This window comes from Solenopsis invicta, chromosome 1, assembly GCF_016802725.1.
Source record: "Solenopsis invicta isolate M01_SB chromosome 1, UNIL_Sinv_3.0, whole genome shotgun sequence".
NCBI classification, from domain to species: domain Eukaryota; kingdom Metazoa; phylum Arthropoda; class Insecta; order Hymenoptera; family Formicidae; genus Solenopsis; species Solenopsis invicta.
The window spans coordinates 9,460,390-9,483,536 of NC_052664.1; the positions used below are offsets into that span (position 1 = coordinate 9,460,390).

The 23,147-nt window shown below is 28.4% G+C and overlaps 1 protein-coding gene across 1 annotated transcript in view; it reads left to right on the plus strand.

Annotated features, from left to right (window-relative positions):
• The first annotated feature begins 40 nt into the window (after window positions 1-40).
• LOC105198770 (catalase) overlaps window positions 41-23,147 on the plus strand; it is a 50,204-nt gene continuing 27,097 nt past the window's right edge. The window contains exons 1-3 of the mRNA XM_039446300.1: window positions 41-251; window positions 15,707-15,878; window positions 16,105-16,246. Coding sequence (XP_039302234.1) covers window positions 189-251; window positions 15,707-15,878; window positions 16,105-16,246 — 377 coding nt within the window. The 5' untranslated portion in view covers window positions 41-188. The remainder of the gene's footprint in view (window positions 252-15,706; window positions 15,879-16,104; window positions 16,247-23,147) is intronic.

Here is a 23,147-nt window from a genome sequence, read left to right on the forward strand (position 1 = left end):
CCACCCTTCAGCATTCTCATCCACTACATTCCGACATAGATAAAAGCCCGGTACCGTCACCGCCGATCAGTTGTCGTGAAACGCCAGGAGAATTATTTGTATCTGTAAACCACGTCTTGTTCAATTCTGCGCTTCACGCATCCTCGATCAGACGATTCTACAGTAATTGCAAAACATCGACCGGCGAAATGGCTTGCCCGGTGAGAGATCCCGCCTCGGAACAGCTGAACGATTACAAAAGAAAACTCAAGGTAAAGAGACTTCGTCTTTCTCGCATATGCATGACCTACCGCGCAGTTACAGTGGTGCTCAATCTTCGTCATATCATGTAAAATTAATTGCCGTCTTTAATGATCAAAACATTCAATTATTTTTAATTATTTTAGATTCTACGATCATATTTAACTTTTTTTAAAGATAGCCAAGGGCAGTTCAAAGTAAAAGCTTGTCACATATGCATACGTAAGCACACTTGTGCAATTGGAGTATAAAACTGCACAGTTTATTTTGTTTTGCAAGTATTTAGAGCAAATATGAAAAATTATTTGATATACTTTTACCAAACTGGTTTACTGAAGTAAACCGAAGCGTGTGTAGTGGTATGGCTCAATTCAGACGAATCGGAAAATGGCATTTGCGTCTAGCTTCAAATCATTTTTTATAGTTGAGTAATTAATATTAACTATAGATAATCTGAATTTTTTGGCACAAATGTAATTTTATTCTCAAATTTCATTGCTCGAAATATAATTTTTATTAAATAAAAGTTTTAACGGTAATAAAGAAGTTAAGCATTTGGTAATATAGCGGAAATGTTCAAGAGTAACTCTGAATTTTTCTAAAGATTTTAAAAGACTAGAACAATAAAAAAATTTTGACATAAAAGATCTAGATTGCTCATGAAGTAATTAAAAATATGATTGCATATAGAGTCTTATGAAATTATTGGTGTTATTACAGGAAAGCAGTCACATATTTTTCTTAGTAAACGACTCTATTTACACTTATTTTCTTTAAAATTTTCGTATAACAATCGTTTTTTAGTTACTTTTCTTATTCTGTTTGTTAAATTTATTTTTATTTGGATAAAAAGTAATTTTTTGGTGTATGTTTCACATAATTATTTTTAAACTATACACTTATTTTTCTAAACACGCTTAAAAAAACGTAAATGTGCAGCAGCTTAAAAGTAATTATGTGTAAGTGTATTGGAACATTTAGATGACAAAACTGTATAGCTATCACAAATATGATACACGTTCCAGTTGACTTGCACAATATGTATACTTGAACATGTGTAAATGGCTCCACACATCACTTTCCTGTATGTGCGATAATATTATCGAAGTGAGAATGACTTGACTATTTCTCAATAGCGCAGTGATTATCCACGCATGCGCGAGAAGTGCATTGGTTTAAGCAAAAAGATGTTTATTACGCATAATAATGAATTAGCATTCACTATGTTTACAATGGCGTCAATCGCGTTTTTAGAAAATTGCACGTAACTTTGATAAAAGATAGATCTAGCGATGTAAAATAATTACATTTGAAATATATTACATTTATTAGTAATGAAAAAAGATGGGATGGGAATTTTTGCCTCTCTTTCACTTTTATTTTTTTTTTTTTTTGTGACGTGAAATGAAATCTGGCTCTCCCTCTAGACATTTGTTCAAACAGATTGAGGTTTCCGTTCGAAAACTGAAGAGTTAGTAATTATGTTCTTGATCGGCATTCTATTAAATAACCAAAAAGTTTTTCGGTATATAAATATAGTACATGAAACAGTACAAAGAAAGCAATAGTTTTCGTGTGTTTAGCTTTTAATAAATTATATACTATATTAGAGGAAAAAATAAAGAGGCTAATAGAATACCATTTTGTTTTTTATTTAAATAATTTAATTAATGTTAACGTAATGTAATTTTTATGGACACAAAGTTAGCCAGTTAGAGTACTATCAATTATTCTATAAATAGTTTATCGGGTATACAGAACAAACGAAACTTACAATTTATTGAAGAAGGGAAAAAAGGACGTATTTGTGAGGTAGAAAACGGACCTAATTGGTATATATTACTAACTATAATGCATCATAAAAGGCATTTTATTTAAAAATTCTCAAATTAATGATCCTTCGTAGATCTTACACATTAATAAATGCACATTAATAAAACAAACAGATTTTAGAAATACTTTATAATATATATTTTTACTTAAAAAATTATTAATAACTTTTGATTTAAAAAATATTGTAAAATAATTTCTTTGCTGCACTATTAAGTATTATGCAATGTTTTAAATGCGGTCGTAAAGTCGTAAAAGCATAATGTAAGTGACTTATTTCCCATACATAATATATTTTATATCTCAAATTTATACATACACTACAAGCTAAAAATAAAACTTTAAAAATATAAACTTTAAGAATATCAACTAGAAAATGCTTTATATCAGATGGTACAGCAATTTTTATAATACTGTTTCGCTTTTTGTATTAATTAATGTTTTCGCAACATAATTCGATAAGAATGTCTGAAGGAAATGGATCTTAAAACTTAAAACAGTAGAAAGTAATGGTAAAATTCAAACACAGCCCCAAACAGAACGTGCTAATTATAAAATAAATTGATAAACTAGTAATAAAATATATTTTTACATATTAAACGACAAAGTTTATAAAATTAAAAGATAAAAAATTGAAACTTTTACTTAACACGTTTTTTGGCATCTTATATGTAGCTCTTTTTTGTCCAATGCTATTTTTTTTTTATATATTGGGTAGAGTGACTTTGATATCGACGATTAATTTCAATTAATCGACAGTTAAGTTATCAAGAAATATCTAACACTTTGTTAAAATGGATAGAATTATTAATTTTTTATTGTTTAATATGCAAACGAGGATTAGAAATAGTAAATTATACAAGATAGCCTATTTTAATTCATATACTTGAGTGAATATCTTTAAACTTAAATAAGATATGAAGTTTTTTTTCAAATTGTTGTATTCAGGTTTTGAGACGAATATATATTTTAATAAAAAAATGTGATTTAAAGTATTATAATAAATGAAATAAACATTGTTTTATTTCTTCAAATGGAAACCTAATTTTTTAAACTTCTTTCTAAGTGTATTATGAAACACAGTAAATCTAATTTCAGTGCTATACTTATAAATATATCTATCAGTAATATATATGCACTGTTTTTCAGTAATATAGTTTGATTCCGGCCAGTGAAAGTATCTCTTCTCTTAATCGAAATCTGAAATTATCCTTAATAATCACAGTTATAAATATAACATTGCAAACCAGATTTCACTGATTCCAATTTAGAAAGTACCGTTTGTTGTTTCTAATCCTGTTTACGACAAGTTCAGTGGCTACATACAAGATTATTGGAAAGCAAATAAGTATAGAGCTCACATCATTCTGCCGATTAAATTTATTATCTATTAAGCAGAATTTGATTTAAGTCATCGTATGACTTCGTGTATATACACGCGTGATTTAGGTATATATTGAAGTATAAACAAACACACACTTCGCACATATATTTCAATAAATTGGAGTATATGTGCAAAACGTGCAGTATTTATACTTCAATATGTACCTTTAACGTCTCCACTAAATTAACATGTGGAAACATTAAAAATCTCGTGTTTATTTATAGGTTTATTTGCATACATTGTACGCGTACTTACTGCAATAATATTTACTGCTACAATATTAGCCGACGCTATTATATAACAATCACATCGAATAGAATATTGTGACATACAGAAGACATACTAAAAAGTGAGACAATTGCATTAGGTAGAATTGTAAACATGATTGATCAGATGCATTATCTTACATACAAGTTGTTCACCAAAATGATCAATCACGCGCATAAAATAATTGCGACATACAGTCACGATGCATATTAACAAATAGAATAAAAACGTTTGACCGAAATTTCGTCCAATCGTTAATTAACCCTATGTGGCATTTTTTTTTCTGGTAAATATAATTTTGTGTAACTTGTTATCCGGGGTTTTTAAGGTCGCTAAGTACGAATCCGATATGAAAAATATAAAATTTAAAACGATGGAGCCAAAATGACAGATGAAATTTTCAAAATCAACTAAATTTATTTGAAACTTGTTATTTGAGAGTTTTGAAAGCTGCTGTTTAAGAATCCAGTGTCAAAAATGCAAAATTATAAATGAGCAATCTAATATGGCGGACGAAATTTTCAAAATCAACCGAATTTGCTTAAAACATTGAAAACTACGTTTGCCATATTGCATCTAATATTTCAAATTTTGTACTTTTGACATCGAATTCGTAATCAGAAACCTTGAAAACATCTGACTAACAAGCTTAAAGCGAATCGTATCAATTTTGATAATTTTGTCCGCCATATTGGATTCATTATTTTGAATGTTTGACATCAAATTCGTAATTAGCGATCTTGTAAACCCTAAATAATAAGTTTCAAGCAAATTCAGTCAATTTTGATAATTTTGTCCACCATATTGTATTCGCCGTTTTGAATTTTTAATTTTTGATATCAGGTTCGCAATTAGCAATCTCAAATATCTTCAGATAGTATTTTTGAAGTATAAGTTATTGTGCAAAATTTTATGCAAACAAATTTAAACTCTAAAAACGATAATTTTTTAGTATATACTTATTAATGAATTTAATATAATATATATTAAATCTATATATTTAATATATATTTAATTTATTAGAGAGAGAAAACCTTTAGCAATTCAGCAATATCAAGCGTACTAAAGAAATACGTAAAACAATTGATTCATTGATAAAATAAATTTGGATGGTAGATGTATCTCCCACAGCTACACCATAACGCAAAGGGTTAATTTATAAGGAAAAGTTGTTTAGTATTCTTACCTCTATAATTTACGTCAAAATTAAGTTCAGCTAATATAAATAATTTTGTATTTTAAAGAATGTTAATTGAAACTATACCAACGATATCGAATTATCGCATTTTATTCATCAGATGTACAATTTTTCAATCAAAGCTCCTTGAACAAAATTTTCTATGTTTTATCACCATAAAGACTACTTACAAGGGGTAGTTACGACTAGTGCATCAACGATTTTAATAAAATTGTATGGGTGTGTAGTATTCACTCACCACATTTACTACTGTAAAGCCGTAAGTTACGAAAATTAGGCATTTTTAAGAAAATGATTAAATATTTCCAACACTTATAGTATCTCCCGTTATAAATTTTAGAAGAACGATTATCGAGTCAGCGGCGTAATGTCCGGCGTTAGAAAAATCGTCATACTTACAGCGGTATCCGAGTAAAACGGTTTTGTTATTGTCTTTTTTTGTTTAAACCTTATAAAAAAAAACTAAAAGCTGTAACGGTACTATAGGTGCTGGAAATATTTAATTGTTATTTTTTCGAGAATGCCTAATTTTTGCAACTTACGGCTTTACTGTAGTAAATGTGTGAATCAATATTACACACCTATAAAATTGTATTAAAATAGGTAATGCACTGGTCGTGGCCACCTCTTGTTCAATCAGCATTTAAATTTTAAATATTCACTAAGAAAAATTTTTTGTGTGCTTAAAAAATTCAATTGATCGACCTCTGCACTTCAACAGGGCGTCTAATACATTTATTTGATTTGCGAATCACGAAATTGAAAACAAAGTTGTTATCTCTGCTTTTATCGTTTCGATTCGTATCTCTTACATAAGCAAAAGACACTTTCAGATAAATCGTACGTATACACTTAATACGTAATCACGTATTATGTCAAAGGGGAGTTCAGAAATTTCTTTATAATCCGATATAATACAAACCCCTTGTTATTTTGTAATATTTTAATTCCCGCGATCGAGATCAATTTAATGCTATTATTATAATGGGATATCCGGTAAATCGTTTACAGTACTTCAAGAAATGATTCGGAATTCAAAAGGAAGGAAAAAAGCTACATAAACATAAGTCTGGAAATAATTTAGTAATTTCTGAGTTATAACTACTTTTGTGTTAAAAAAAATCATTATTCATTTTATTAAAAAATCGTAATTTATTGCTAAAATAATTTGAAATAAAGTTATTTTTGTTAAAAAACTATATTAAATTTCATAAATTATGATTAATATGGTTATGAAAAATAAATAACAAATAAATATAAAAGTGGTTATAACTCAGAAACAACTTATTTCCGGACCTATGTTTATATATATAATTTTCTGTTTTTGTCCCGAATTACTTCTTGAAGCACTGCGGATGATTTTCCGGATTTCTTGCGCGCGTGCGCGCGTGTGTGTATGTGTGTATTTCTGAATTAATTTTTTGAAGAACTTTATAAATTTTGCAAAGTTTAATATCTAATTAACTAGGTTGCTTATGTTCAATTTTGTAATTTTTATTACCAATAAAGAAAAACTTTATAGTTTAAATTTTACCAATTATACATTTATCAATTATACAGAATAAGTTGCAATAAATATTAACTTGTTTTTAATCATTTTGCATTTAAGCGTGGAATCGGTTTGCTCAATTTATGAGAAAGAATTATGACCCGAAATTGTTTAAAAGTCATTAAAAAAATATTCTTATTAAAAAAAACACTAAACCATCAAGTTTTGTTTTTCTCTTCGATATGTCAAGTGTAAAGTATAAAAAATATACATATATCAAATATATATGTTTGTCTCGACTTTCATTGCATTAATAATTATTGTATATGTATATGTACTGATAATAATAATCTATTATTAATATACTAAAAAGCAAATGTTCACAATAAAAGTTCAAAGTACACGAATCCATCAAGATGTCGACGTGCACATGTGCAGTATTTTCCATAAATATTATATATCTATTTTAATATTCTAATAATTACCGATATTTTTCTAACATTCGTATTTTTATTGAAATATTTTCATAAATACATCGGTCCGAACGATTTTTGTAATATTTGCGACAGTTTAAAAAAAATGATATAAAGAAAATATTTATTTGTTTCATGTAAACTGTAATTTACGATCTAAAAGAATTAAAAATCTTTTTTTTTGTAAAAAATTGAATATTACTTTGATTTTTTTAAAGTAACACTGTATGGTTTTTTTCGCAATATTATAGAAACATTAAGACGAATTTAACGCATTACTAGAAATACCATTTTTATTGATAACAACAAACAAAACATTATGCTACTAACAGTGCTAAACAAATTGTTAAGCATAAGTTGAAGTAATTAAAACTTAAAAGTCAAAAGATTTATGCATTATTATTATATTCATGTACTATTACTAAATATAATATATGTAAAAATATATTGAATTTCATGATTATTGAGAAAGTGACACAGTATTATCTATTTCTCCTGGAGAAAAATAAATATATGAATTTGAAGTATATTTTATACGCTTGAAAAATAAATGTATGATTTTGAAGTATATTCTGTACGTATTTGTCAATACGTCGACCGGTCTTCTCCGTTGTCAATGTCGTTGTCGGTTTGCATGAGTACTTATAACTGTGATCATCAGTGATTATTTTGTTTTTCAATAATTCTATTTAAAAGCGGTACTGTCATTGACCAAAATCAGTGTATTATCATTGAAAGACAGTGCACATATTATTGATACAGTTTTAAATATAGTACTAAAATTAAGTTATTCATTGTCTCTCGGTGAATGATACATTGATTTCGATTAGAGAATGCTACAAAAATTATTTATAAACAATTTAGACAATTATTATATTGTATTTGTTTATTTTTCTTTAAAAAGTTAAGGAGTTTTCAAAAATAAATCTTTACCTGGGACACATGAAAAAGTTAGTTACGGCTCTGTTACCCAGGGTATTGATCATGTAATTTTTTCCCTAGGGCGGAAAGGTGAAAAGTGAAATCTTTCGCCATTGAAGTTAATGGCGAAATTTTTCACTTTTCACCTTTCCACTCTAGGGAAAGTTACATGATCGATACCCAGATACTCAAATGAGGACAACATCTTGTCATTTTGCTATCATGCATATCGCATTCAATTTCGACAATCTAAGGACAAGATGCTTCCACAGATTGTCTGTTGTTTTGCAATCATATAAAGTCTTCATTAACTGATGTGTCTTTGTCTTTCAATTACCAATTCAATTCCACATTAAATTTCGATGTCAGAACATTGACGACAAGTTCACAACAGTGAATATGCAGTGCATTAATTTGTCCAATGTGCTAAAGCTCGCCTGGTTATCTGGGTAAAGGTCATTCTACAATAGTGTAAATGTAATCGTACATAATTCTAAAGTATAGTTGTGTATGTCCATTTCTATCAATATAGATTAGCTTTAATCTCAGTTCAACTTATTTTTTTTTTATCTTTCTCTAGTTCTAAACATAAAAAAAACTGAAAATTAAAATTAATTTAGTTGATAGAAATAGACATATGTATACAACTGCGTCTTTACAATATCCTATAACTACCTATCTTTACGCTACTGTAGAATAGCCTAGTGTGCGCTTATTGCGCAAGAATATATTTGCTACGTTAGTACATTGTAAGCTAGATTATAATTGCAGAACGAGCTCGCAGTATTGCCTTTGTAGCAAAATTGCGCTATAAATTTTATTGACACAACTGATGTAATTGAGGTATTAACGATTTTACAGACGTAGTTTCTTGTCTCTCCGATCAATTTTGTATCATTTTAAAAATTTGTTCCATTTCAAAACATTAATTTTACTTTAAATGTTATGTATCTTAAAAATGTCCAACACACTAATGTTAACTTCTATGTCATATTTATAATTCTGAGGCTCAGGAAGTGGAAATGGGTTATGAAAAGAAAACTCTAATAGAAAGCAGTGCATACAATTTATTTATATGAACAAATTTGAGTATCGAGTATATGCATGTTTTTATATTTTTGAATATAACACATATACATCGTATTAAAATATTATATGAAAAAATATGACAATTAAAACTCAGTTTGCAACGTAAGTATTTCAATAACTATCTTTTATATTTAAAAAATTTTTGATATCATTTTTAACATAATATAAAAATAATCTAATTAACGAGCATTTAAGTCGAATTAGTGTTTATGCTAATGTTATTTATGCATATTTAATACATATTGTTATTTATTACACTCTACCGAAAAATAAACACTCACTTATTTTAGGTTATTTTCAGTGTGTCATTACAAATTTAAAATTAATATCGCCCAGTGAAATTAAATCGCACTATTATAGAATTAAAGTATTACAAACTAAGACGGAACTATTACATAATTGTAAACCTCAGCACACATTTTTAGTAACACTTTCTGTCTAGTTTGATTTCTGCAAATTTTTGGCGTCACCTTCTTTATAAAAGTGATATTATAATGTCGATATCAAATATATATATATATATATATATATATATATATATCTTTAATTTTTCTCTCTTTCTCTCTTTTATACAAAGTTTAGAACATGTGCACTATTATATTTTATACCAGTTAACCCTTTGATTATATAAGTATGGACTGCTAATGTTTGCGATATCTCGCAAGATATTGTCGCCCAACTCAAAATGTATCGCGTCATCAATAGATAAGTGATCAATATTGGAACTATTTTTCGTGACGTATCTGTTATGTGTCATGCAGTTGAATGCAGTGTTAAGTACATATTATATTATATATTGTAGCAAAAGATTTTTGTCTCCTACAAATAAATATTAACACGCATCAAAATGGTAATTTACTAATTTGTAGAAAACTGCAAATCGTCGACATACAAATAAAAAATAATGAAAATCATTTTAACGAAACATTTTATGAGCAAGCAATTATTTGGCTCTGTTTAATCTAAAATACTTTATTTTTGCTATGCCACTGTAATTTTATATCTAATGAAATAATATAATATGAAGAAAAAGAAAAAAAATTGTTAAAGAATTATTTCATTGCATTCTGTAAACAATATATTATTTTATCGTTATTCACCAAATATTGAAATGACTGAAAGATAAATTAAAACATTATACTTTTTACAGACTATAGGATCGTCTAACTTTAAAAATATTTAAAATCATTTTTAAATTATAAGCATAACACTTTATTAGTACTAATAAAAACATCCTTTTTAGTTTGTAATAATTTAATTAGGTAAAAAATTATAATTATTTCTGTATGTAATCTGTATGTAATTCTGTACGTAATTAAATACAAATTTTATATATTACCGTTAATATTTTATATATTAGTGTTAAAATTATTTTGTTTGTGGTTTTTAAAACTATTTTATTTATATCTTTCTTCTTCTTGATTTTAGAACTCATTTTGTTAGTTTATTTTCGCTTAATATATGAAAAAGTTAATTATTATTATAAATATTGTTTCCACAGTTTTGTTTGTAGCTATTGTTTAAGAAATGAACTCTAAAGACAAAGTATGATAGTGTCAGCAATCTTCCTCTAACCTTGATACATTTGAATTACCGCTTTTTAGCCGGGGCAGGGCTAAATCTCGATATATCGAGTTAATGTTGGGCTACTTCTTTATGGGAAAAGTGAAGATGACTAGCAGTCCATACTTATGTAGTCAAAGAGTTAACCAGTATCACATCATTTGAGATAATCGATGACAGATTATATAAACCGTTTAAGTGTTTTTTCTTCCGTAAAAGTAAAAATGTATTTCGCTATTTACTTTTTGACGACAGTATACGGAGTCAGATAATAAAATAATGTAATTTTGCAACTTTGTACAAAAGATGTATTTTTTATGCAAAATCCCTGTTTTTGATAGATCCATTTTTGCAAGCATTCTTAACTTAAAATTCAACTTACAATTCAATTTGAATTTAAAAAATTTGTAAAACTTGCAAGACTTAGAGTGTAATCCAAGAGAAATTCACTGGGCAGTAAAGAAGTTACATTCAAGAAACCGAACAAAAATTATGTAGAATGTTTATGATGCATTCGTACGCAATCGTAATTTATCACCGCACGGCGAATTTGAGATTTTTCTGTGATAACATTCTCACCGCGTTTTGCGACCTTTGTCAAGTATCTTCAGATATTTATAATCGTCGAAATTATGACTGTTATTATCGCGTTCTTTAATATGATTAAGAAGCGCACGTCGCGTCAGAAAATTTTTTTATTTATTTAAAACGATTTATCTGACGAAGTAAATTAGATGTTTTAATTAATAGATACCGTTAAGAAAATAAGTAAAACTGTTGTGGCGTGACTAAGTGAAGTATAGATAAAAGATAAGTTAAATATTGTCCAGAAAAATGGCTTTTTTTAGAAAATTGCATTTATTAAATTAAACGATTGATAATTCTGAAAAATATGGATCAAATAAAATTAAATTCTTGAAAATTTTGATTAAATTTTTAATTACGCGCGGTACACCTCGTAGCGTTCAGGTTTGTCTGAGACATTTGAAAGAGAAAATGCGCTTATTCGCGTGTAGTTTGCATTCCAAAAGAGTTAGCAACGAGTCGTGTCGAGTGCACCAAGTCGACGATGACGGTTTGAAAATAATATACGCTATGTTACATTAGAAAGAAGTTTCCTGACGATGGTTGTACCATATCCGGCGCGTATTATTTGCAATCTTAGATTTCCACAAAGTTGTGCGATTAGAACATTGCATATCTTGAAAACAGTGATCCATATATATATAACGTTGATTAATTAATATAAAAATAGAAATTAATCGCAATTTTATACAACGTTCTCGGTGTAACGGTTCTCTGAAAATTATTTTCTAAAGCGATAAAAATACGGATTTTTTTTTTAGACTTTTAGTGAGAATAATATTATTTAATGAATATCACAATAAAAAACATATATGTATTGTTAATATGATATATTTATAATATTTAAAATATATTTAATGTATGTATATCTTTTACATTTATCTAACAGGTAAATTTCTAGTGGGGACTATATAAAGAGCTAACATAGTTAGTATAATTAGCATTCTCATTATTAGTACGCCACTAGTATATGCAACATTAATTATACAGGCATACAAAATAAATGTCATGTCCGAGAGACTACATTTATATATGTATTTGATCCATATTTCTATGTGTTTTGACGCCATGAAACCGAATATGACTTCAGAATTGCTCCATCAGGTCAGGATTTTTTTTTACCGGACTGAATAGTGTAATTTTAATATTTGGTAATTTTTTGAGTGTAAAAAAAATTCTGACCTGATGGAGCAATTCTAAGATCATATTCGGTTTTAGGGCGTCAAAATACATAGGGATACATAGGTGTAGTCTCTCGGACATGACACTTTTTTGTGTGCCTGCTACTGGAGTTAATATATCACATTTTTTAATTAATATTAACTTTATATATATTTTTATCATAATATAAAGTATATTATAAGGCTATCCCTAAATTAATAACCTATTATGTATCATAACACGCATATCGCTTTAGAACAGGATTAAGTATAGTAACTAGTTAAAAAGTTAAACGTTTAATAATAAAGTTAAAAAGTCAATAACTTTTGACTTAATTTGATTAATTTTAAATAATTTAATTTTCAACTTTGACTAGTTATTTTTAAGACACCTAAATTTTAAACTATAAATTACTATGATAGGAATGTGTATCAATATAATTAGGAAAATAACTACACTGATCTTAGTACTTAATAATAATTTTCTAGATAAGTTTACATAAATTTTAACTTATTAATTTTTTTCTAAGTTAAAAATTTATCTATAAAGGAAGAAAACAATTACAAAAGAAAAAAAATATTTTCACATAAAAAATAATATTTTTTTGTTATTTTATAAACTTATTTTACAAATAAAATACTAAATTTATTTGATGATCTATATTGTAATTATTTTGAATAATCTAACTTTAAAAAATTACGACTTTCTGTTTTTATTTAAATAATATTTTTCAAAATTAATTTTTAATTGAACTTAATTTAATCTTAACGTAACTTTTAATTAAATATTTTGTCCATATACTTTTAACATAACTGAATTTTACAAGCCATTAATTTTAACTTAATTTAGTTAAATGAAAATATTAACTTACTCAACCCTGCTTTAGAGATTACATTTTATAATGATTACATTTTGCAACTGTCGATTTTGTATGATTTAAAGTATAAATTAACCATAAATCATATAATTAAGTTAAATGTCATCATATGAATATAAATACATATGATATTTTTTGTAACAATATAACTTCGACGCCTGACAAAAATATTTATCATATAGAGACATTTATGTACATCAGAAAAGTGAATTCCCAGGTAGCAAGCTGAGATTATTTATTGTCACTTTAACATCGAAATAATATGCTTGACGACATTTTGACGTCAAAATGATCGTAAATAACATATCCAAGCAGAACAATAAGTCAAAATGACATTAAAGTGATTCACAATTGTGTCAAAATGACATCAAAATAAATTGTAATTGATTGAAAAGTGACTTTTAATGATCATTTTTCAGTCACTTTGACATCATTTTGACATTGTGATGACTCCCTGTTCTGCTTAGGTAAGCTTGTTACCTGGGTTATTATAGTTCTGAAAACATTATAATCCCATTTTTAAAATTAACATTAACTTTAATTCCACCATAACAAATATATTAAGAATCTCTCTAAAAAGTAATAACATATATGTATCATTTGTCATAACAGCTTTAATCATAAATTTAAAAAAGGGATATTACATTTTACAATAATAATATTTGCAACTGTCAATTTTTTAATAAGTCAAAGTACAATAATATACCTTTATATTAATCATAAAATAAATGTCATTATGTGAAAAAATGGTTCTTTGTAATATTTTAACAGCTACCAAAAATGTTTATCACGTAAATAAATTTATGTGCATCAGAAAGGTGAATTATAATTTTAGAAACTTTATTCGAAGTATTATGTAACACAATATCTGTTTACGTGTATACGTAATTTAAGATACTTGAGCTTAATATATCCTTGTGCACAGTTATCTATGGTCTTTTGATAAGTTATAAACTTACAGCAATTGCTTGTTCAATGAGACTGGTACTAAACTTTTGCAACTAAAAAAAAAAAAGAGAAACGATAATGTTGCGAGCAACAAGCAGTGATTATGTCACTGCTGATGCTTCAGTCATGGTACGATAATTGCCATAACGAAGCACGAAGTAGGTCGCTGGTTTCTTAGATGATAGATAGGATTTCGAAATTGCTATTTGCACGGATCTCACGCATCTATGATCGATAGGCGAGGTTGTTTTTATCGCATCATGGATTTATCGCGATATTTATCATATAAAAAGCTTTCGCGCTTGCTCCTTGGTTGTTCATTGGCGAAATGAGTAGTAACGAAGGTTGTGCGGTCCGTCGCGGTTTCTCTCTTGCATTTTGGAAAAAAAAGAAAAAACCTAATCAAGCACACAAGAAATCTCCCGATTGTGTAACAGAGTTTTTATTGTATAGTTGAAACGATTAATCATGGATAGACAAGCCAATACAAGCAAGCGTAGATGTCAACACAACTCGTTTGACTCATACATTTACTTTATTTTCAGAAATGAGAAATAACGACTGTGTGTTACAAGTAACACGTTATTATTACGTTACTTTTTATTTTACATTACGTTATAATAACGATTTGTAATGACGTTACAAATTTTTATAACGGTATTGGTACGGCCACAGTAGGAATAGTCACTTTTGAGAAATAACTCGAGAAATTATCATTACGTCTCTCATTGAAAAAATACATCTCGTTACTTTTACTCGTAACTAACAACTTACAATGAGTAAAACATAATAGTAAAGAGTTATTTGTTAAAAGTGACTGTTTTAGCCCTAGTATTACCATTATGAAAAATTGTAATATCATTATCAAATTGTTATTATAAACAAATAAAAGTGATTTAAGTACCGCGTTATTTCCCATATATTCCTGTATATTTTACTTATAGTTTATTTATAGTTTTTCTAGTTTGAAGTACATTCTCTATTGAACTATACTCGCTATTTGTGATATTATCAGTATCGCATCATCATAGATGTCTGTACCAACTTGTGGCTTGTCTATTTTTGTTTATCTTTTATGAGTCAATTTTTATTTTTTAAAATTTAAGTTATTCGTTTAAATATGTATCTATCAAACAAATATAACTATTATATAACATGCATGTAAATGTAATTGTTTTACATTTATGTTATATAACAGTTATACTCGTAAATTAGATATCTACTATACATTGTAAATAGTAAAATTAAAATTTAATACACCATAAAATGTTTCAAATCTAATAATGTAAAAAAAAGCAAATTTTTTACTTTAATTAATTAATCAAACGCATTATGTGCAGTTTTACAGAGCAAAATTGCATTTACGCATAATGCGATTGATTAGTTGATAAATTAAAAAAAACTGAACATAGCAATAATTAATGATAAAACGAAAAGTAAAATCTTATATGCAAAACGACATGATTTAAAAATCATATTTTATTCGGAGAATTTTTAATAGGATTATATAACCTTTATGGCAGAAAGCTTTAACAAAATTAATCTTATCTATTAACATTATATTATTAATAAAATTGCTAATTTTTTAATTTTATAAAATATTTATAAGATACGCGCTATAAATAAAATTTTGCATGAATAGTTGATTGTTTATAAATTTTTCTCAATTTATTTTTTACAGGGTGAGACTGTATTATTAACTGCCAATGGAGCGCCCGTTTATGAGAAGAAGGCCAGCCTCACGGTTGGTCCTCGTGGGCCTATGTTATTGCAAGACTTTGTTTACCTGGACGAAATGTCGCATTTTGCTAGAGAAAGAATTCCAGAACGAGTTGTACATGCAAAGGGAGCTGGTACGTTTTCTATTTCTTAATGCTAAAGGGAGTATTTTTGCTTTTAGATTTTAAAATCTAAAAATGGTAAGCAAGAATATTTCCTTAAAGTATAATACATATATTGTTATTACATTATTGTGTGTCAATAATGTCAATTGTGTATACATATATATGTAAATACATGTTACTTTTACGTGTTACTTTTACCATAACTCGTCATTAATTTCATAACTTTATTTTCTAGGTGCGTTTGGCTACTTTGAAGTTACCCACGACATCACCAAGTATACCAAAGCCAAGGTGTTTTCTAGCATTGGAAAAAAGACCCCGATCGCCGTAAGATGTTCCACCGTCGGTGGCGAAAGTGGTTCTGCCGACACTGTCAGGTAATAAAATAGAAAAAAAAATACCAATGCGGTGATAGAATATTATTTAGCTAATGACGTAAATAATTTTCTATACAACACCGATTGTTGAAGTTTTTTCAGAAAATTTTAATCTTTTATATTTCATGTAATTCTGAAAGAATTTTAATATTTGTAAAATGTTATATGAAATGGTGCAACAGAAATGTTTCAAAAATGTATTACATATAGTACATTTAAAAACATATTCAAATAAAAAATTATCATAATATTTAAATAATTCCTAAAAAAGATTACTAAAAATCACATTGTCATTTCGACATTGTTGCGTCTGTATGTATATGCGCACGCGCCCACGCGTGTTAATTCATTCTTATTGAACATATTTCAGCAAAATTATATTCATATTTATTATACTAATTAAATTGGAAATAAAAACGTACAATAAAACATTAAATGTATTTTATATACATATAGAGGAGAAAAGGTTGTTGTGGCCAGGAAAATAAAATTTCGGTCTGGTTATGGTTAGGGTTAAAAATTATATCCAATTTTCGGTTTCAATTTTGTTCTTGTGACTGATAACAGTAACCGTAACCGTTTGGATTTCGATCTTTTTCAGTTACGGTTACGGTTACAGATCATCTATTATAAAATTTAATAACGTATAAAAATGATAATGATAAAAATAATACAAGTATAAATATCATATTATAAAAAATTCTTGTTTGTTGTAAACAACACTTGTTTAATATAAAAATGTTTAAAAATCATTGGACGTTTCTACATTGGAAAATCCTACTCAAAATATAAATAAATAATAACGTATATTATATCAAGTAAAATTTTTCTCGGAAAAAACGTTTTGGAACGTAAACTTAAAATATAAAGAAAGTAATTATACATCTAGCAGCAAGGTATATATATTTGATTTACAGAATCATATCTGTTTACATGATTCTGTGAATCAAATACATGTATACATTAAAATTCGATTTAATTATAATTTATGAAATCCTGTAATTTCGGATTGAAATGAATTTAACAAGTAAATGCTGGCACCACCGCTAGGCGGCCACGCCGCGAGAGATCTTCTCGTGAGTCGAATGCGGCCACGGGCGTTATATCTAGGCGCCACCGCGGCCGACTCCCCAGCTCATAACCTCAGTAAGACTTTTAGGAGCTGCTTGTTGTAACCTCGAGACGAATACTCGCTCTCAGTCTTTTCAAATGTGACGTGTGTGTGGAACGCTGTTCCACATAAATTTTTATAATTTTTACATGTAAATTACAATTTGTATTGTTATTTAATCTTGTACAAAAATTAAATATTTAATTCAAATTTAATCTTTTTTTAGTCCTAAAGGATACAAGAAATATTTTTTTGTAAATTAAACATTTATAACGTTTTATATTAATGTATTCTGTTTTAATAAATCTATCTGGGTTCCGATTTTATAATATTTTCAATCTGTCTTAAGGCTCCTGACTCCTCAGCCGAGAACTCCGCGTTGACGGTAGCGACATTTCGTCGCGGACAAAATTAGAACTAATACATGTGAAACGTGACAGATTGACGATGAAATGTTATCGTGCATGTCATTTTGTTATTATGTGTTTCATTGTAAAAACATGACTTGTCTCGTATTTACCAAATTCATAAAAATGGACCGCGAGTAAAGTTTCTTTGAATTTTATACATAAAAGTACATTTTTCACTCCTTTATCCGTGTGTTTTCCTGTCTGAATAGACGTCACTTTACGTGCTTTTTACGACTATTTACTGACTGCTAGGCGAAAAAAGGATAGTCGTGACCGATATTTAGAAGTGTTTTAAAGCCATCTGATTAGTCTGTTTTATCCAAATTGGCATTATTTAGAAATGGCACGTCGGACAAAATTATGTGCCCATGTGTTTTCCTGTTTCAATTGCTTCACTTTACATGCTTTTTACAACTATTTACTGATTGTTAGGCGGAAAAAGGATAGTCGTGACCGATATTTAGAAGTGTTTTAAAGTCATCTGCTTAGTTTGTTTTATCCAAATTGGCTTTATTTACAAATGGCATGTCGGACAAAATTACGTGTCATTTCACGCAATTTCTCGCTTCTGACGTCACGACTTCAATATGGCCGCGGCGAGTACTCAGGAGCCTTAACACCATATTTTCGGTGCAGAAATCTCGATCGATTCGGACTACTTTTTTTTTAATCGGTTTTAATCGCACATTTTCGGCAAGATTAATACTACTTTTACTAATAAATATTATTTTTTACTAAATAAAGTCCTAATCACGCAATATAAAATAATGTCCAAACAACGTCCATAAAAGTCCTTTTTATGTCCTGCTGAGACGTCCTAATGACGTCCATTTGACGTCAGAAGGCGGTACATTGTACGTCCGAAGGACGTTTCCTAGACGTCTACAAGACACAATTGGTATGTCATCTGGACGTCAAGACATGTCCGACCGCGACGTCCATTGGACGTCCAAAGGACGTCCTTGTGTTGCGTGGGTACATAATAGCTAGCAATTGTTATAAGACATTTTGTATACTTTTAAGCACTTCTAAATTTTTCCTAGGTACATTTTAGCATTTCATTATACATACTTCTTCATTGTTTTTTGAACGTATTATCACACGAATGTATGTGCACTCAAGTGTTTTCTTGTTATACGTTTAACTTTCTATTTGGCTGTACACCCTTCAAATTAGACAAAGTTAAACAATAACATAGGATTTTGTTAATACGATTTTTTAAACAAAATATTTCTTTGATGAATTGATTGTTACTTTAAAGGGCGATGTTCAGAAACATTAGAGGTATCATTTTATGTTTATTGTTTAATGTTAAACAGGGATAAAATAATATTTCTAATGATAACTTTTAAGTCTTCAAAAATTTGAAATTAGAAAAATTCTAAACGGAAAATTAAAAATATATAATTTTGTAACAGTACTGTGTGTTTTATAAAAACACTATGTTTTTTTAAACTAAACTAATTTTTTTAAAATTATTTTTGGGCTAGTCTTATTACCACTATTTTTTTTCCACCGATTATCCAGTGCATTAGATTTTTATAAATCACGGCCCAAGTGTTGGATCATTTAAAAAGTATCCGCGGCTTTTGTTCAATTTTTGAATAAAATTTTTCTTTATTAAAAATCAATTTTAATCAAGTATATATTAGCCATTATTATCTATAACTTTTTGCCATTTGTCAGGTAATTTCATAATTCCATCCGTGTAGAACTTCTGTGATTTATCAGCAAAAACTTTTTCAAGTGATTTTTGGCTTTTTTGTCGCTCAATGTTTTTCCATTAAGAGAGTTCTGCAAAAATCGAAACAAATGGTAGTCAGACGGTGTAAGGTCCAAGCTATACGGTGGATGCATCGAAAATTCCCAACCAAGCTCCTTCAATTTTTGGCGCGTCATCAAAGATATGTGTGGTGTGGCGTTGTCATGATGGAAGACAACACCTTTTCTGTTGCTCAATTCTGGTCGTTTTTCCTTAATTGCTTCCTGTAATCTATCCAATTGTGAAAAGTAGAGCTCTGAATTAATTGTTAGGCCATGTGGTAACACCTCATAATGGACTCCCTTTTAATCTTACCATACACACAGTATCATTTTATTTGTCGTTAAATTAGGCTTTGAAGTCGTTTGTGGTTCGCCGCGCTTACCCTATGATCTTTGATATTTTTGTATTTTACCTATTTTTCATCGCCCGTGATGATTTACTTCAGAAATGTGTCAATTTTGTTGCGTTTTAGTAGTGTTTTGTTGATGGAAATTTGGTTAATCAAATTTCTTTGTGTTAATTCATGTGGCACCCAAACATCGAGTTTCTTTGCGTAGCCAGCCTTTTTTAAATGATTCCAAACTGTCACATGATTGATTCTTAGTGTATTGGCTATGTCCTGACAGCTTGCATGCCGGTCTTGCTCGATCAGTTGCAAAATTTCGTTGACTTTTTCAGTGACTGACCAAAGCGAGATCGATCCTTGACATCAAAATTTCTAGAACGAAATTGAACAAACCACTACTGCGTCCTGCGTTTATTTACAGCATCAGCACCGTAAACTTCACAAATTTTTCTGCATGTTTGTACTGCGTTTTTGCCTTTTCTGTAAAAAAAATATCACATAACGAATTTTTTCAGAAATTTCATTCATTTTCAAACCAATATAACTTTTGACACGATTGATGAATTACCAAACTTTGTTTACAAAAAATATAACCTAAAATGTTATCTTTCAGACGCGCGTTTGTTTGATATAATCGGATTAGTGTTATTTGATATATGACCATCAACACCATCTAGTGACAAAAAACCGCGAATACTTTTTAAATGACCCAATAATAAATATTTCATTATTTTGAGTTTAAAATCTTTTAAATAACACTTTAACAAATATAATCGTGCCATGTTACCCTTTTTTCCTCTAATTTTTATTGTAACTTTAGTATTTGCAATCTCCAAAACATAATAAATTTAAATACCATTTCTGAAGTAGAGGAGAAGAGGATAATATGGCACCCATTTTTATTTTATTAAATAACTTTGTTTATAATTAATATTTTCTATTGAAACTTGAACAATTACATTCGTTAGGGTTTTGTTTGACAGATTCTAGACTCAAAGTAATAAAATATTTATTATTTAGGACGTGATTTATAAAAATCTAATAATCGGTAGAAGAAAAAAGTGATTGTAATATGGCTATCTATAAAAATAATTAAAAAAAATTAATTTAGTTCAAAAGAAACAGTACCTTGTTACAAAATTATATATTTTTAATTTTCCATTGTTTAGAATTTTCCTGCGTTCAAAAGCTTTAAAAATACCATTAGAAATTTCATTAAAAATATCATTTTATCCTTGTTTAACATTAAACAACAAGCATAAAATGATGTCTTTAATGTTTCTAAACACCGTTCTTTAGAATGACAATCGCTTCATCGAAGAAACATTTTGATGTAAAAATTTTGCTTAAAAAACCATATTAACAAAATTTCATGTTTTAACTTTGAATAACTCGAAATGAATATGGTTGAATAAAAAGTTAAATAAGTAACAAAAAAACACTCAAGTGTATGTACCTTCGTGTGATAATACACTCAAGTTTAAAAATAATGAGGAAATGTATGTAATTAAAGGTTAAAAGTGTACCTCGAAAAAGTTTAGAAGTGCTCAAAAGTAAAAATGTTTTGTAACAATTATCAATCATTATGTATTGGCATATTAGCATCATTAAAATACGGCGAGCTACTAAACAAATAACTCCATAAGCAATTGTTAGAATACGTTACCTAATAACGAAAATAGTAGGGGCAGCCATATTGTCAAGAGTAGCCATAATACCCTCTTTTTCTCTATTAAAACCAGCAAAATGCGCTCTTATTACAGCATTCAGAAACAGTTTGCAACTGTTATGAAATATTTCATTTTTTTAATCAAATTATTTTTGAAATCTCTAAAAATTTTGATAGTGTACTCACACAGAACAAAATATGCAATAGATATTTAATAGATACCCAGTCAGCAAAATGTTAGCACTGTGTCAGCAGGCTGGCGGCAGATTCGATCACGACATGTTGACAGACTGAACTCAACTGATCTCAAATTCTGCTTACGTTGTGTTAACAGAACCTGTTGATATTTTATGTAGCAAAATGACAGCACCAGGCGAGCACGCCGTGCTGCCAGCACGTGACGCCAGATAGGCGGCAGAATTCAAACATGACATGCGCAACACAATCTGACGGCAGACTGCTAGGCCAAATCGAGCATGCCGTGCTGACAAGTTCTGACGTCACGCTGGCAGCCAAAATCAAGCATTTTTATTTAAAAATTTCAAAAATTTTTATTATAATATAAAAAAATTTTTTTTAGTTTTTTTGCAGATTTTATTCTTATTTTTATTATAGGTTAATCTAATTTGCATATATTTTATTTTACTAATTACGATTACGCATTATTTTACAATTTTTAAAAACGCATGGGCGCCGGCGGAATTCGAACATAAGATTTCGGGACAATAACTTAATGCGCTAACACTGAGCTAATCGTACACTTGTAATACCATTAATAAAAAGTTATATTTGAAGTAAAGCTGATTTAACAGGAAGAAATTTATCGTGTTGAGTATCGCGCGAACATTCTCAGTAGCCCTTTAATTATTTAGCTTTAAGTATTTTTAAAATAAACTATATAAACTGTATAAATTATGTAAATAATTAAAACCTGTTTCTGCTTAAAGTAATATAGTCAAAAAAACAACAATTGGAAATAGTACTAACAAGCATAAAAAAAACATTGGCGTAAAAAGTACGCTTGCAAAAATCAATTGTGCAACTAATTGTTATAAACAAATTACTAAAAATTGATTGTAGAGGAAAACTGATTACTCCAACCTAATTTTACGGGAAAAATGAATCAAGAAACATGCATAACGCTTTCTTAATTGTTATAAACAAATTAGTTGTAAAATTTATTTTTGCAACGTTTCTTTAGTAATTTTTCCTGTAGAATCGATTGGCGCAATTAGTTCTCTTTTAGAGTAAATTTTTAATAATTTATTTATACCAATTGATTGCAAAATTGAGTTTTGAAAAGTTCTTTTTACGTCAATAATATTTTTTTATGCTTTTGTCCTATTTTCCAATTCCAATATTTTTGACTATTTTTGTTAGTCAGACCATGGCCAGGAATAGGTTTTAATTATTTATATATGCGGGCAGATGCAGATAGAAATCTGGACACAATACATGCGGATAGATACGGATTCCTGTACGTAATCGCGGACAGGTGCAGATAGAAATTGCAGCGTATAAAATGCAAACAAAAACAGACAGAACATATACATAAAGAAATTGATTGGTCCAATAATTAAAAGCAAATGCATAAGAAAAT